This window comes from Aspergillus caelatus (genome assembly GCF_009193585.1).
Source record: "Aspergillus caelatus strain CBS 763.97 unplaced genomic scaffold BDV27scaffold_198, whole genome shotgun sequence".
In the NCBI taxonomy this organism is placed as follows: domain Eukaryota; kingdom Fungi; phylum Ascomycota; class Eurotiomycetes; order Eurotiales; family Aspergillaceae; genus Aspergillus; species Aspergillus caelatus.
The window spans coordinates 34,850-51,365 of record NW_022475461.1 but is presented as its reverse complement, the minus strand read 5'-3'; the positions used below and the strand labels follow the sequence as shown (position 1 = coordinate 51,365).

Genomic DNA, 16,516 nt, shown 5'->3' with positions numbered 1-16,516 from the left:
TGTACAGCTTCTATTCTGCCAAAGAAAACCATTGGGATTTTGATAATTCATCGATGACCTTCTGCGTCCACACAGTATCAATCTCCACATGATGCATTTCAGCACAGGGTTTACATGGCCAAATGAACTTTCTAACCAACCAAATCTCCTACTATATTCTAGTGAACTGAATATCAGAACCAACAAGTGGCTGCTACATCGAATTTCTCCGGCATCCGGCTGAGCATGTGATTCTCAAAAATCAGGATCCTTTCGCCCGGCATCATCTGATCCATAAGATATCCCATATAGTTACTGACCTGGGAGAATATGTCTTACGGTGCCTGCCATAGTATGGTATGGTATTATCTTTTGTTCCGTGGCTAATACCAGACAACTATAATGGAGGTGAAAGGAGGTGCCCTCGTAGGAAACTGGCCCAGCACAGCCACATTACCTCGCACCCACAGCTCCACCAAGAACCTTTCACCTCTATTACCGAGAGAGATTATAAACGACATATTCTTTGCTCTATTCGAGAGAGTCTATGCGCGATTAATGTGTTGTCCTACAATGCCTTGGGATAGCTCCTCTAACAGTGCGGGTAGAGAAGGTTATGCCAACTAGAAAGGCTACTGCCTAAATTTCAAAGGATGGGCCATCGATCCAACGCCAGCCAACTCCTGGATTAGTATGCCATCAATATTATAGGCGTCTATACCATAGCGAGAGCGAGACGGGGCGGTATTCCTCAAAATGTTTGGGCACGATTCAAGACAAGAAGAAAAACGCAATTTCCGAGGCTGGGAGCCGTACAGCAGAGGGGAGAGTGTTCCTATTTTTGTTACTACATTAGCCAATATTCATCAGAGTTAATGGAACAATCCTGGATATTACTAGTCTGGATTCTTGCCTATTCTGAAGGGCAGTAAATGTCGGTAAAGTTATTGGTTCCTTGCTCAATGCAGTCAGTTAGTGCACCGGTACGCTTTGCGCTGTTACAAACAGGAGAAACAATCGAGAATGCCCGCTATTGATGGATGCCTGTATCATTCATGACTAGGCCACTGTTCGTTCTTCTTGTTTAGTCTGAAATCACTCATCCTGATGTCCGGATGCACTCTTCGAGGCGTAGGTTGTTCAAAGCTTCCATGTGGGCATGGCGCGTGAAGGTCATTCGGACCCCGACTGTGAGACCTTCCGAATATGGTATTCTTCTTTCGTGGTGAGATCAAGCAGCGTCAAGGGGAGGAGAAGAATTCCCCTGCGAATCATGCGATATTGGAATTCGGAGAAACTCCCTCGTCCTTCCACGCTCCCGGTACATCCGGGGAGAGTAAAATGCAGTGTTAATTAATGTAAACGGATTCTTCTTCCACCTATGGTAAGAAATGCGTGCCACAGCGAATTCTAGAAGTCCAAATCCAGATGAAACTGAGACACTAAAGCCGTTTTGCCTTTGCCAGGACTGACCCACTGGGTGGATCACACAGAATTCCGAAAATTCTTAGCATGCATCCAAGTGAGCCAAACCCTTGCCTTATGGTCTAGGCTGCCATGATCAACTGCCCGACGACTTTGACGACATTTCATCAATCCAGAACACCAAAATACTCGGTTAGAGAATGATATGACGATCTCTTTGTGAGGTGTCAGAGCGCCAGGCTGATCCGGAGATTTGCCGAATATGACAAATCCGTATTGGTGATTCTGACTGTTGATCCTTCTCTATTTTCTGAAAGAAAAATGAGACCCCTGATTCAGGGACTCCAGGCAACCCAATTTAGGATAGATTAAACCAACAATGTAAGGCCCAATATGGATAAATTCGTGATGTCGGATAATCGGTAGCTTCGGTCCCAACCGACGGGATATCAACAATTAACCCTGACTTGAAACAGCGACGAATAGGCATCACCGGAGAATCAACGGTAAAACCTTTTAGTTAGCTAGTGAACTTTACCAGAGTTACCCTGTGGATTAGTTCCAACCATTTCCGATGTGCCGAAAGGACCACGATGGCCACTGGTTCGAGGACGTAGAGGACCTAGCTCCCTCAGAGTGAGACAAGCATGAGACAAAGCGTCGGATATGGGCGAGGGAATCCGGCAGATAAGCACCTATTATCCCGAGCGCTTTAGGGATTATTGGGCCAAAGATGAACAGAGGACTCCTAGTGGGGCCGAGCCTTACCCGATCTTGGCTTGAACCCCCAGGGCCCATGGGTCCGCTATGCCCTAAACGCCTCCTAGGGCTGCAATCCGTCGTTAGAGGTTGATGATACTGATAATAGCACGGTGGAACAGTCTCCAGTGGAGATTTCCATTCCACCAATGACTCGATTAATTCGGCATCATGGAAAAACTGACCCACGCTACCGCCAAGCTCAAGATCCGAAGCTTAAGTATGGAGAACCATGAGGTATAAAATGTCTCGTTGTCCAGGACTCTCAGGGAATTCCCCAATACCCAATCACTGCTTTTCATTCCTTTGCTTTCCTTGTCTCTGTTGAACAGGCCCTATACATTCATTTATTCATTCCCGTACGTTCTGTTGACCAGAACCCATTCATTCATTATGCATTTCCAACTTCTCGGCCTCGCCGCCCTCGGCTCTCTCGCCGCTGCTGCCCCCGCCCCTTCTCGTACCTCTGAGTTGGTTGAGAGGGGTTCTTCTTGCACCTTCACCTCCGCTTCTCAGGCTTCTGCTAGCGCCAAGAGCTGCTCCAACATCGTCCTCAAGAACATCGCTGTCCCCGCCGGAGAGACTCTTGATTTGTCCAAGGCCAAGGACGGTGCCACCGTACGTTCAACCAACCGCGTAATACTCCGTACATGATAAGAGTAGCTAATTCAATTCGTCTTCTAGATCACCTTCGAGGGTACCACCACCTTCGGCTACAAGGAGTGGAAGGGACCCCTGATCCGCTTCGGTGGTAAGGATATCACAGTCACCCAGGCCTCCGGCGCTGTCATTGACGGCCAGGGCTCTCGCTGGTGGGACGGCAAGGGCACCAACGGTGGCAAGACCAAGCCCAAGTTCATCTACGCCCACAAGCTCCAGTCCTCGACCATCAAGGGCTTGCACGTCAAGAACTCCCCTGTCCAGGTCTTCAGTGTCCAGGGTAACGATGTCCACCTGACCGACATCACCATCGACAACTCCGAGGGTGACAGCAAGGGTGGCCACAACACCGATGCTTTCGACGTCAGCGAGAGCAACGGTGTCTACATCACCGGTGCCAATGTCAAGAACCAGGATGACTGCCTGGCCATCAACTCTGGTGAGGTAAGTTGGATCAGAACCTCACCATCCTCACCTCGCGCACCGATATTAACATGACATAGAACATCGAATTCACCGGCGCTACCTGCTCCGGCGGCCACGGTATCTCCATCGGCTCCATCGGTAACCGCGACAGCAACACTGTCAAGAACGTCAAGGTTGCCGACTCCACCGTCGTTGACTCCGACAACGGTATCCGTATCAAGACCATCTCTGGTGCTACCGGTTCCGTCAGCGGTGTGACCTACGAGAACATCACCCTCAAGAACATCAAGAAGAAGGGTATCGTCATCGAACAGGACTACAAGAACGGTGGCCCCACCGGCAAGCCCACCACTGGTGTCCCCATCACTGACCTCACTGTCAACGGCGTCACTGGCTCCGTTGCCAGCAAGGCCACCCCCGTCTACATCCTCTGCGGCAAGGGCAGCTGCTCTGACTGGACCTGGAAGGGCGTCAGCATCTCCGGCGGCAAGAAGTCCGATGAGTGTCAGAACGTTCCTTCTGGCGCTTCTTGCTAAGCGGACAATGCTTGATCGTAGGTTAGGCTCTGGTGTATGAATACCCAGGGCGCAGGCCACTCTCAATTACTTTATTTGGTGTTGTATAGAGATATATGTCTTATAATATAAGATTCAGCATCTCGCTGAATGCACATATCCTTCTATAAATGTTTTCCTTCAGTTGTTTACATTATCACCTCGTAGTACTTATGCTTGTAAGGTCCATGTACCTATTGCAAAAGGTTGAATTCAGGGAGTGTGCCCAGTACATAAAATATATCTTACCTTAGGACCTTGAAGCTATCCCGACGGCAATCAGCCCAACCTCCAACACCCTCCAGTGAAGCTACAAAGGCTGATATATCTCAGAATCCCCTTAACGAAAGCGTGTCTGTACTCATTCCGACACTCCTGTAGTCCATGTTTTATATGCCTCTGCGAGTGTTGAGTTGGATGAGTCTTTGACGACTCTCATAATATATCTGGTCTATCGTACTTATTTCCAGCCGAAAAATCAAAGACTCGGGACGAACGTTTCTCTAATGGTACGAATGGAAATCAAGATGTGCTACTCCATATAAGCCTCTGCCACTAGTTAACCAGTACATACGACCATAGGGTATGGAGAACAGGGCTTCCTATCCATTCAGCCGTACTTCAGCCATATATTACATGTCGTTAGTAAATATAATAGCCTTTAGCCCTTTATAACGCTAAAACAACAATAGCTATTAACTTAAAATAGATCCTTGTAATTAGGATAAGTACTCTCTATATTTAACTATTGCTAGTAGTAAAGTAAGTTCAGAACAACGAACTCATGCTGAGACTAGTCATCGAGTCCTTATACAGTATATAATCCTGCGCACCGTGTAAGAACCTCCCAATAGCCGCTTATCATTGTTCGGCGTAAACCCTCTGTTGAACCCAATACACTGCAACCAAAGGATTCGGTTTGGCGTAGACAGCTAGATACGTTCCTTCTCATCATAGCCCGGAGGGAAAGGAGCCGGTACAAAGCTGTGTATATCACAGTCTGATTCACAATCAGTTTCACATCTATTTGCGTGACGTCGAAGACTCAGCAGGCCCCGCGCATCCAGATGGTCCGGCCAGGTCCAGTACCAATCCAGAAACTCAGGGATCGAGTCAAACCGCGGCTTGCGCCCGTACAGTACTAGAGGAGTAAGAGGGCTCGCCGGCTCAGCCTCGACAAAGACCACCCGCCATCCCCAATTCTGGATATTGGGGGCATTAGGAGTATTAACCTTATTCTCATCCACATCCACCCGCCGACGGCAGTACAAATAGGTACTATACCACTGAGGATATTCATCGACATAGCCGGTGCCGGTGATCACGCCGGCCTTTACTTCTAGATCGTCAGCCTCAAGATTGGGGGCAACCAAGGATTAATTAACCAGATCCGAGATCCCATCATCCTCCAGATTCTCCCGTACGCGCGCGCACTCCTCCCGGACCAGCTCGTTATATAGATCGGTCTGGGCCTTGTAGTGGAAATTCAGCACGTACATATCCCAAGATACTCTAGTTCTAATACTCTAGTATATAGAAGTACTAAATATCCTAATCATCCGACTATTTAAGTTTTCTATAGAAATGCAGATTTTTCGGTGTTTGCATAGCTTTAATTTCTAGGGCCGCTTGCTTACCAATTACGTCAAAACAGTAATGGTTTTTATTCCTCAATACGGTTACAATGGTCCTGAAAAGGCAATGAGCTAACCTCAATATCGGGAATCCTTTCTTACAGGGCCGAGCTTTTAGTTAGTCCACTTCTTGTTTTTGTCTTTTTAGGCACTCCTATTGGACAGTACCTCAATGCGCTAACCTCAACCTCGGGAAAATGTCTTGGCATATCGAATCTCTTTCTATACGGTCGATAACATCCTCAATAAATAGGGACGGGGCGACACGTTAGCGACAGCAACCTTTTCCTAAACTTTTTGAACGCGGAGGGTTTATAGGGCGTGATATCGCACCATGTCCGACGAGGAAAAGAACAAACAGGCTGTGGGTGCTATCTGAACCCGTAGTTGATGTCTGCTCACAGCAAGCTTTATAGGAACCGGCAGTCAGTCGGGAGATATATCCGGAGATGGACTTGGGCAACGGCATAGTTGGATGGGAAAGCCAGGACGATCCGTTAAATCCCAGGTAAAATTTTATCATCATAACGACAGAGAAACTAGATTACTGACACCAAAACGACAGAAACTACCCGTCATCTCGGAAATGGTTCCAGTTAGCGACAGTGAGCATTATCACGTTCATCAGGCAAGAGAACGAAATATCTTGCAACCGTTCAGGACCTTCGCGTTGATAACCAGTTTGTAGCCCATTTGCATCATCGGTATTCGCACCCGGTGTTAGCCTTGCCGACCAAGAATTCGGGAATACATCCTCCATACGCAGCTCCTTCGCAGTGACGGCATACCTGTTCGGTTATTTTGTGCGTTTTATGTCCCCAAGTCGTTAGGTTATAGTGGTTCGCTAACAGGTGCATACTGCCAGAGCGGCCCCTTAGTTCTATCTCCACTCAGTGAGGTATGTGGTCGTCGGGTCACATTGAACGCGGCCACTACAATCTTTGTGCTATTTCAAATTGGCTGTGCTCTCGCACCCAATCTCTCAGCTTTGATTGTTTTTCGTTTCTTCACTGGCTTTGGAGGGTCCGGCTGTCTGACAATAGGAGGCGGTGTGATTGCTGACCTTTTCGAGGCAGAGCAACGTGGACTGGCTTTGTCATTTTTCTCGTTCGGCCCACTCTTCGCGCCAGTCATAGGACCAATCTGTGGAGGATACATTGCGCAACGTGCCGGGTGGCGGTGGACATTCTGGGTGCTGGTCATCGTAGGAGGCACATTGACCGGTATTGTCATGGTGACCAACCGAGAGACCAATCCGACCGTGCTCATCCGGCGGAAGACAGTGGCTCTGCGCAAGGAGCTGAACCGTCCTGAGCTTCGCAGCTGTTATGAGAAAGAGGGTGAGACACGCGGACCAGCGACTCTTCTGATGAGAACATCCACCAGGGTCATCAAGCTGTTGGCAACTTCGCCCATCGTACTGATCATGGCCCTTTACATTGCGTCAGTCTATGGCTGTCTCTATCTTCTCTTCACCACTGTCACATCAATTTTCCAGGACCAGTACGGGTGGAGTGTAGAAACCAGTGGCCTTGCATATATCGGTTTAGGGTTAGGCTTTTTCGCAGGCCAGGTAGTGTTCGCTTTGACAAGCGATCGGATGCTTGTCCGGCTGAAACGACGCAATAATAACATTCTGGAACCCGAGATGCGTCTTCCGTTGTGCTTGCCATTTGCGTTCTTCGTGCCAATCTCGTTTTTCTGGTATGGCTGGTCTGTTCAGGAAAAGACACATTGGATCGTTCCCATTATAGGCCTTTTTCCGTTTGCCTTCGGTATCATCGGTATCTTTGGGACACTGCAGGCATACATAATTGACTCCTATCCTCGCTATGCAGCATCCGGTATTGGCGCATTGACTGTTACTCGGTCACTCTTTGGTGCATTATTGCCGTTGGCAGGACCGCCCATGTATGCAAAGCTCGGATACGGTTGGGGGAATTCACTCCTAGGATTTGTGACACTGGCGATGGTTTTGCTGCCTATCCTCTTTCGCCGCATCGGTGCATCCCTTCGACAGAAGTTCAAGGTTGATCTAGAATAGTATAGTTTGGCAAGCAAGTATGGACCTCAATAAATGAACAGTTTAGCCCTTCCTCCAAGAGGATGCCTGCTGTCAGATGCCAGATATAGCTCAGGCGCATAGAGGGACCAGCTATCTATCGACCTCCCCACAGGCGTAGCCGCGTTACAGCAACCCCTCTGAAGCGAACAGGTCACCGATCATATCACTAAAGTCGATCGGCCCAGTGCCATCAGCCATATACCCATAGTCATCCCCACCAATTCCGTAATCCTGTACGAATGCAGATTGGAGGGTATTGTGCTCCGTAATCCCATCACTAACGAACGGCGTATTGTGCATGCCCGAGAATATCGAAAAGGGAGCAGAGGCACTCAAGCTTTGAGTTGCCGTAAGCACTGGAGAGCCTTGACAAGTGTTTCTTTCTGTACTAGCAGTTGCAGCTTGAAGAGGTCTCTGCGAGAGGCTATCTGCTGATATCTCAGTCGCCAACGGAACTGGCACAGAGGTACTTTGTCTTCTGACTGGTGCCATCCCCTGGTGCTCCGACACATCGGCCCTCGGCACAAAACCAAACGTTTTATCTGCCAGAGTAGCGGTATATGGGTCAGACACCTGTGTGGACAGACTAGGTACCACATGTTCTGAAGACAGGTCGCTTGTTCCGGTAGGAAGAATTGCAGTCGTCAAAAGCTATACAGCCTCTCAATAAAGTCTTCCGCATTTAAATGTAACTACGCAATACATACCTTGACTGCAATGCTCGTCCTCTTTGCGAGCGTTGTGTATGGCTCCAAAAGAGTCATGAGATCCCGAGCAGTACGCAGCTCTGCTAGGGCCATTTCCTCAACCGATGAACCCTTTCTCGCTAAGATTATATAAAGCATCGTTAAGGATGAGGCCAGTATCATATTCGAAATGTCCCAATGTACTCCGCGAAAAAGTCCCCTGTGATACATGTCCTGCGCAAGCCGAATGATGTTGCGGCTGGCATCTACACAGGTGGAAGCATACGCGGGGAAGCCATCTGCTGATCGGATTTCGCCGGTAGATGAAGTGACTAGGTAGTGCAGGAAAGGCCGGTACAGATAGATCTGAGCATGTGCGTACGACATGCATAGCTCGTATTGTGCACTGCACCATGTCAGGCCAGAAGAAAAAGTTGGGTCATTGTAAAGGGAGAATTGGGCCTACCGTTCGATGTGCAGTGGGTGTTTCTCTTGACCGAGGCGGAGGCTTGGAGGAAGTGAAGCCAGCCAGGACCGAAGCTCGCTTTCTAGTTCCCGGACAGTCTCTTTACTCACTAGATGGCGCAATGGCCCTTGGCTGTTGGTTTTCTTGGCGCCTTTCAATGGGTATAGTCGCTTAGTTATATGGCCTAGGATGTTATGTAGTCGGAAACATGCAACACTGGCTATAGTTGGGTTCCATTGTACCACGTTATCTGGGCTGTCGGAATGCGTCTCGGTGGAACGTATTCTACCCTCGCACTCAACACTTGGATACTCAAGATCAAGGTCATCGCACCCAATAGGCATAGGCAGGCCACCTGTAATAGAGACACAAGCCAAAAGGTGACGTGTCGTCCAGAAAATGTGCTTTTTATCTTCTCGGGTAAATGCATCATCCGTCTCAGCAATTTGATGATATTTCATACGTAGCGCCAATGAGAAGGTGTAGGAGAGAGCTGAGAAACTTGAGCTTATCCGGGCGGTGTATAGGAGAAAGATATTCATGTAGAGGATGGCCTGGAGAGTGACCAAGTCGTTACAGTCTTGCAGCTCAGCCAGGCTACGGCACGTTTCGAAGTATTGGGTTCTATCGGTGTCAGCTCCCCAGCCGTTGAGGCGGTAATCCACAAATAACACACCCTTCCAATATGAATGCTTCCCGGGATCCCCGATCATCCATTTCAAACAGACATCCCAAAGCCATCAGGGCAAATAGCAGTGGAAGATACCGGTATTCTTCACCACTATAATCCCTGACGTTCAGGGTGAACAGTAAGGTGAAAACGGAATCGAAAGTTGGCCGGCGTATAAAATTGTGTAAGAAGTGCGCATTGAGAGCCAGATTAACTAAATGGCGCGCCTTGTCCTGCGATGGTAATGATATTGGTTGATCCGGACCATTTGCCAATGGGAATAGCTTTGGTGCCGGCACATTCCTTGCTCGCACTCGGTTTTCAGCATCTGCCCCGGGCCAATTTCCCAGCTCATCTTTCAAGCGTCTTACAAAGTCCATGTGCGCCGCAGAGTGGAGAAAGCGAGCCTCTCCTTGATTTTCAGGAGCCGAAGGCAATCTGACGTTGGGAACATGGTCACTAGTGTCTGAAACAGGATTTTCGTTGAGATTCCCCTGGTTAGTATGCACTACGTCTGTAGACCCGACAGAAGTAGATGCAGCTTTTGTCGCAGCTCGCTGTTGACACGACTCTTCTACCGCCTTCAACCGCTTCTCAAGATGTTCAATCCGGTCAGGCTGGGCCAGGCTCCTCTTCCTCCGCCGTGGTTGAGTGAATACACACTCTTTATCTAATCAGCAGCGCCCATCAACCCGAAGAGATTACGAGATCGTACCATTGAAAGACTCGCGACAATGACTACAGGGGTACGTCCTGTCGCATTTAATTTTCATCCTCCGGCACACGTCGCAGGCCCGATTCGGTCGGGGCCCTGCTGGCACGTCAAAGCTTGTCGATAGCGCAGAGGTGCCATTCGAGCCACGAGGAGCACCATGATTAGTACCAACTCCAGAGATCCGGAACTGCTGTAGCATCGGGTTCATCATACATCAGAGGTATGGAGGAAAGTGGATGGTACAGTCGAGACGCAAAGGCATGTATGTATGTAAGCACGTGCACGGACCAAGACCTAAATAGGCTAAACTTCTTTGGGATGATAGGGATATTCCTACCTTCAGACAAGTCAGTCTTTGATGTCGACAATCCCCCACCATCTCAAATTTGTTGGCGCATAAGCTTCCGCGGGATCTTCTATATACACACAGGACTAAGAACACCATGATAAGGTCAATCTTGCCGGATTCGAGCCTCTGGTTCTCCGGGTTGCTCTCAATCTCGAGCTTTCTAAAGTCCATATCCGGCGCCCAAGCAGCCAGCTTCGACTTTGCTGCCGGAGGCCCTGCGACCACCAAGTAACATGAGGTAAGGCTGTTGCAGCCATTTCTAAATTAATTGTGCAGGTTGGGTCGAGGTTATCGATCAATACAATGAAACCTTGTATACGAGAATAGAACACCACTTTAGCTAGCACAGCAGTACAGTCCAAGACGAGGTAAAAAGTCGTGTTGATTTATTCAAGAACCAGACAGGGGCTTTTGAAGCGGAATTAGGAGGTTAATACTTTTTTGTCTTTTTCTTTAGTAGCGGTTGAAGTATGGAACGTAACATTAGTGTTGTGGGCGCAGTGTTCTGGAAGAGAAGCTCTGCGAGCTAGTGAACGGTTCGTGTTTAGAAACTTTGCGACTTTCCCTTTCCGGAACGGGACTAGCTCAGGGCCGCTTTTTGCTCAGTGATTGCTCCCGGAGTGTGGGAATAGATAGAAGTGTGTGTGTGCTGAGCGTTCCCAGAGTATTAAACCAGTGCGCCGGAGCGATGGGCTTACAGCTACGGGGGGGGGTCCAGCGGGGAACCCGTGCCACTCTAGTTTTCCAGTTCGAGAGTCTTCAAACATGAGAAATTCAGGTCAATGGGACGGGAGGGCCGGCTCTCTCTTGAAGATGGAAGAAAGATCGAAGACATATTTTTTCAAGACTCTCATTCATACATTTCCAATTATCACAGAATATCCAACCGTTCATGTTTATAGCCGTGAAATTGTGTAATAACTTGGTGACACCACAAAATTTTAGCAGGAAAGCTTGGAAGATTCAAAGTTGCTTGCTGGCATCCGAGGCCGTTAATCTCCAGATGAAGTAGATTCTCGAAATTACAATCGTGTCTCCAGGCAACTGGTTGACTGCTCTACACTTTCAATTTGTGGAAATCCGGAAGGTCTGTAACCTTTTGGAGAATTTGATGAAGGCTCTTCGTATCGGGAGGGCTTCCAATACTAGTCGCTGTTAGCCGGCTGATTGCCATGAATCCTGACTCAAAGGAGGACGCTGAAGCTCATAGCGTAGCTGAAGTACTTCATGTTGACTAATTGGGCAGCATTTCTATCATTAGACACGGCGCGTGGGAAGAGTAAAACTTACGCTTACCTAGAAGGGTCTCCATGTTGGAATTTGCAAGTTGCAACGCTCCTTCAGCACATCTCCAAGACATGCGCCGAATCTGATATCCACTCGCCTTTCAAAGTGTCCTTCAGCCTGTGACAGAAGACATCCTCTGTAGCTGCGGATTCCCAGCCCGCTTTATCTACAGCGTTCCACAATCGAGTGTTCCTCGGTAAAGGAAATTGTAAATCCTGTGCTCGAAGCCGCCTGCTCGATCCCCGTATTACATTACAGTCGGTGGTCCTACTTCCCTGCTCGCTGCACACCTTGCAGACTCTATATAGTGCTATATTAAATCGTTTCACTTCCTCGATACTTACCCAGACATATGCCGGGAGATCGCTGTCACAATATCGCGCTAGCATGTTTGGATAGTGTAGCATGCGCAGCCTCTTGCAACTTTTGACAAGCCTATCAAAGAGATTGGCATCAGCCGGTGATAGACAGGGTTTCAGATCTAGACCCAGCGCTCCGCCGCCTTTATATAGTATAGTGAATATTATATAGAGTAAAATAACCTGGTATGTCGGGATAGGCCAGAAACAGAAACCATATGTCTGTTCTGAATCGGAAGCGTCCCATTACTTCTGTGTTTGTGGATAGTAAGGAAGACTGTTCTAGGATGGGATAGTCGGTCATATACCGTTTGTTCGTGTATAGCAGAGCTAAGTACGCTATGCAGGGCAATCGCCCTTGACTGTGCATTGTCTTTATTGCTTAGCCATAAGCCAATAATATTGATCGACTGGATAAGTAACGGCGTCTCATCATATTCGCGAAACGAGCCTTGGTGAATAAATGGCCAATATAGATGGAAAATCTTGAAGTACAGATTAATATAGCGCTCTTCCTTTCTAGAGCGGCTTTTCTTTGATTCCGTGGGGGGATCACGAGAAATTGCTGCCTCCTGGCTACTAACTTTGCCGATTTGCTGTGCTTCAGCGTTTTGACCCACAGAATATTGTATACCGCGCCGGAGACAATTGCTACATGGTGGCCCTCCTTCGCATCGAGCCTTCTGTACCCGACAGCCTGTACATGCATATTTGATGAGAGCCGGTTCTGTGATTCCATGCATCTTCTGTATATGCCGTCGGAGCGTGTCACTGAAACGCCACTATTAGGATTACTGTGTTTCGCCAACTTTGGGGAATAATTATACATACCGTCGGCCAATTTTCTGGCCACAAGTCGTACACTTGAACACCTGGTGTTGGTGATGTTGAGCCTCGTGGCGACGACGATGCTCCTGCCGCTGATAGCTCGCCTTACAGTGTGGAAACCGACAGATAAATGGGTTTGAGTTTATTTTTCTAATATTGAGACTATCTTACAACCCAACAGGCCGAAAGGCGTCACATGCATGAGAGAGGTTCGTCTGTCAGTTTGTATAGGAAAAGGGGGATAGTCCGTCGAGGGGTGGGATTCCCGGTCAGCCTGAGCTAAAACCTTATCACTTATTACTGTACATAATGTTCTGACCCACTTTCTCGGAGTGCCCGCTCTCGGAGCGCCCACTTGCTGCAAAAGTCTCGAAATACTTCATGCCCGAACTTGACAAATACGCTGAAGTCGACTAATAATTTGTCCCACTGTGATCCACTCTTAGCACCAACACATGGAACCGATGTTCAAGGGAGACAGTATTGGTACATATCCTGATGTGAAGTAACTAAGATGATGTCAGCACTTTATCGAGATCCGAGGCCCTCGCAGTATAAATAAAGGATCTATCGGTTGAATGTCACCCCTCTAAGATCTTGCTGACCACCGCTGAATTCTCGGTACTCGGCTCATCATTTTGATCGAGCCAAACCGGATGAAAGCTTCCTGTTCATTTGAAGCCTTCGGTTATCGTCCAACCACCATAGCAATGAAAGCAGTACGCCTTGTCAAGGCCGGAACCAAGGCCAATCCCGAGGTCCGCGACGAACCACTACCATTCCCAGGCAAACACGAAGTCCTGATTCAGGTACACGCCGTTTCCCTAAACTATCGCGACACAGCCGTATTGAGGGGTGAGTACCCCGCGGAAACCAAACGTGACGTGATCCCTATCTCCGACGGCGCCGGCAAGGTCATAGCCGTTGGACCGGGAGTCACACGAGTAAAGCCCGGGAATCGAATCGCAGTCAGCTGCTGCACAAACTGGATCGGTGGCCCATTTATTCCGGAGTACTATACCGCCAGCATCGGGTTCGCTGTAGACGGGATGCTGGCTGAGTATGTGGTATTCGATGAACAGGCGCTTGTTCATATCCCCGACTACATGTCCTATGCCGAGGCTGCTTCCCTCCCTTGTGCGGCGGTTACGGCGTGGACAGCTCTGAATAAAATCGAGCCGCTGCAGCCGGGCCAGACCGTGCTGATCCAGGGTACTGGGGGAGTCTCGCTCTTTGCGTTACAGTTTGCGAAGATCTTTGGGGCGCGTGTACTCGCAATTACCTCATCCGACGAGAAGGCTGCGCAGCTGAAGGACTTGGGTGCCGATGCAGTTGTGAACTATAGGACCTGTCCGGACTGGGATCGCGAGATACTTGCCCTGACCAACAGAAAGGGGGTTGATCGGGTGATGGAAATCGCTGGCGAGAAGACTATTGTCAAGTCCGCGGCGTCGGCTAGGATTGGGGGTATTATCTCGGTCATTGGGTTTGCGAGCGGTTTTGGCGGCGGGCTACCGCCCCTCGAAATCCTCTCTCGCAGCCTAACGGTGACGGGATCAGCGATTGGTCCCAGGCTGGATTTCGAGGCAATGCTTGCGGCGATGGCGAGGCATGAGGTTCGGCCTATTATTGATCGGGTGTATCCTTTCTCGGAATACGGTGAGGCTTATCAGAGGCTGGAATCTGGACAACAGGTTGGCAAGGTTGTCATCCAAGTCACGGATTAAGCGTCTGTGTCTCCTCGCATTTATAGCTGGTAATTCAATATCTACCTTGAGGCTAGATATCTGATAGTTTTGTATGATACGCGCCAATAGCTGAAATGCACGCTTGCACGCGAGAATTAAGATTATGTAGACCATTCTCTTGACAAACTTCCTTCTAGAATCTAGACTTCTCTATTTTAGTGATATAAAACTGTTCCTAAACGTCTACGCATCTTAAACGACGACCGCGATGTTTTCACCATCAGGTTCCGATTCCCGCAACCATTTGTAACCATGGGACCTATTGAAGGCTTTGGACTCTGACATACTGTCAGGGTGGAGAAAACCTAGGCATACTGCCGAGGCGAACCCGGTAGATTTCAGAAAGCAGCAGTGGATTGATAATCAAAATACTCAACGGAAAGCCCACTCGATCCGGACATCCCACCTCGGAGTGCCCACTGACACAATCATGCTTCTGGCTCCTTGAAAGAACACACGTCACCGGTGAGTTTTTACTAAGCCACTTGTAGCCCCCGGCGATCCCCCAAGGATATAACTTCATGGGCAGCCCGGTGTATTTGGCATCTATATGCGCTTTTCCCAGACAACAACTCCCGAGTAAAACATTTATCTTCCTTCGAACATGGCTCCAACTATCCTCATCGCCGGCGCAACTGGGAACACTGGCCGCAGCGTCACCGAAACTCTGCCCAGGCTGCTCAAGACCAACAAGGCCTTATCTGACTACCGAATCCTTGCTCTCACGCGTTCTCTGGACTCGCCAGCCGCAAAGCAGCTCGCCACCTTCCCTGGCATCGAGATGGTAGAGAAGAGCTGGGTCGAAATAACCCCCGAGTGGCTCCGAGAGAACGAGGTTGTCAGGGCCTTCATCGCATCGCACAATAATCCTAACCAATTCGCCGAAGAAACCACCTTCCACGTTGCCGCGCTGGAAGCCAATGTCAAGTACGTGGTGCGGATATCAACTACCGCCGCGGCTGTTCGCCCGAACTCGCGTGCATACTACCAACGCGCCCACTGGGCAATCGAGGCTCTGCTGAGTACCCCAGAGTTCGAAAGTATGCAGTGGACTTCGCTCCAGCCCAATATCTTCTCTCAGTACTACCTCGCTCCCGCCGTTGAATTTATTCAACACTACCGCCAAACCAAAAAGCAGGGGACTCTGAGACTGATGGGGTCGGAAGATGCCCCTGTGGGTATCATTGACCCGGACGATGTTGGGAGATTTGCGGCGCATCTCCTGGCGCTTGAAGATCCTGCTGTGCACAATAGGGCGAAATACAACCTTAACGGGCCGGAGGATATCACCGGGGTGCAGATTGTCGAGATGATTGAGCAGCGCACCGGTACCAAAGTCGAGGATGTTATCTTCAGGGACGTCTCATTCCTCGATTCTTACTACGAGCATAACTTCGCGAAAGCTGGGGAGTCAAAGAACGTTATCTTGTCACTTAAACGTGCCGTGGGCCCAGTATGGGATGGGGAATGCACTTCTTCCACGACCAGCAAGGAAGTATTGGATATTGCAGCACCCAGGCGTACACCAATTGATGTTTTGGACAGCATGTTAGCCGAGCAATGAGGTACAATATTACGCTGCAATAGTGCACTTCTTCGGCATCCTTATACTTTCCTTGATACAGTACTGTAGCACCTGTCCAATGCTATTAGCACCCCATAGCGTGTCCGGGTGCGTCGACCCATGTAACTTCTCCCTTAGTTCTAAGTCGCCGGCTGGGGTTGTTATAAAGGTGACGGCGTGTTAAGGTTCGGTTAGTTCAATGGGGGGCTCGGGTCTCTTGGTTATGGGTGGAAGTGGAGCTTTTTGGGTATTGAGTGATATTTTTGTGTGTGTGTGTGTGTGTGTGTGTGTGTGTGTGTGTGTGTGTGTGTGTGTGTGTGTGTGTGTGTGTGTGTGTGTGTG

General features: G+C 49.1%; 7 protein-coding genes across 7 annotated transcripts; 4 read left to right on the top strand and 3 right to left on the bottom strand.

Moving 5' to 3' along the window:
- Positions 1 to 2,556: 2,556 nt before the first annotated feature.
- On the top strand, positions 2,557 to 3,785 carry BDV27DRAFT_167455 (glycoside hydrolase family 28 protein; the record flags this gene model as incomplete). The annotated part of the gene is made up of 3 exons (XM_032074487.1): positions 2,557 to 2,781; positions 2,848 to 3,267; positions 3,327 to 3,785. 3 exons carry the CDS (start codon positions 2,557 to 2,559, stop codon positions 3,783 to 3,785), a joined length of 1,104 nt encoding a protein of 367 aa, XP_031923867.1.
- Positions 3,786 to 4,735: 950 nt separating this feature from the next.
- BDV27DRAFT_161350 (uncharacterized protein) lies at positions 4,736 to 5,302 on the bottom strand (the record flags this gene model as incomplete). The annotated part of the gene is made up of 2 exons (XM_032073214.1): positions 4,736 to 5,134; positions 5,189 to 5,302. 2 exons carry the CDS (start codon positions 5,300 to 5,302, stop codon positions 4,736 to 4,738), a joined length of 513 nt encoding a protein of 170 aa, XP_031923866.1.
- A 469-nt stretch (positions 5,303 to 5,771) lies between these two features.
- Positions 5,772 to 7,481, top strand: BDV27DRAFT_148396 (MFS transporter; the record flags this gene model as incomplete). The annotated part of the gene is made up of 5 exons (XM_032070912.1): positions 5,772 to 5,801; positions 5,854 to 5,945; positions 6,003 to 6,065; positions 6,126 to 6,240; positions 6,303 to 7,481. The coding sequence occupies 5 exons, from the start codon at positions 5,772 to 5,774 to the stop codon at positions 7,479 to 7,481; spliced, it is 1,479 nt and encodes a 492-aa protein (XP_031923865.1).
- A 144-nt stretch (positions 7,482 to 7,625) lies between these two features.
- BDV27DRAFT_148395 (fungal specific transcription factor domain-containing protein) lies at positions 7,626 to 9,395 on the bottom strand (the record flags this gene model as incomplete). Its single annotated transcript, XM_032070911.1, has 4 exons — positions 7,626 to 8,153; positions 8,210 to 8,594; positions 8,655 to 9,251; positions 9,331 to 9,395. 4 exons carry the CDS (start codon positions 9,393 to 9,395, stop codon positions 7,626 to 7,628), a joined length of 1,575 nt encoding a protein of 524 aa, XP_031923864.1.
- Positions 9,396 to 11,728: 2,333 nt separating this feature from the next.
- Positions 11,729 to 13,499, bottom strand: BDV27DRAFT_167445 (Zn(II)2Cys6 transcription factor; the record flags this gene model as incomplete). Its single annotated transcript, XM_032074486.1, has 4 exons — positions 11,729 to 12,256; positions 12,343 to 12,805; positions 12,866 to 13,024; positions 13,468 to 13,499. The coding sequence occupies 4 exons, from the start codon at positions 13,497 to 13,499 to the stop codon at positions 11,729 to 11,731; spliced, it is 1,182 nt and encodes a 393-aa protein (XP_031923863.1).
- A 73-nt stretch (positions 13,500 to 13,572) lies between these two features.
- BDV27DRAFT_148393 (zinc-dependent alcohol dehydrogenase family protein) lies at positions 13,573 to 14,589 on the top strand (the record flags this gene model as incomplete). Its single annotated transcript, XM_032070910.1, has 1 exon — positions 13,573 to 14,589. The coding sequence occupies one exon, from the start codon at positions 13,573 to 13,575 to the stop codon at positions 14,587 to 14,589; it is 1,017 nt and encodes a 338-aa protein (XP_031923862.1).
- A 609-nt stretch (positions 14,590 to 15,198) lies between these two features.
- Positions 15,199 to 16,174, top strand: BDV27DRAFT_167440 (uncharacterized protein; the record flags this gene model as incomplete). Its single annotated transcript, XM_032074485.1, has 1 exon — positions 15,199 to 16,174. The coding sequence occupies exon 1, from the start codon at positions 15,215 to 15,217 to the stop codon at positions 16,172 to 16,174; it is 960 nt and encodes a 319-aa protein (XP_031923861.1). The 5' UTR covers positions 15,199 to 15,214.
- Between the last annotated feature and the right edge of the window lie 342 nt (positions 16,175 to 16,516).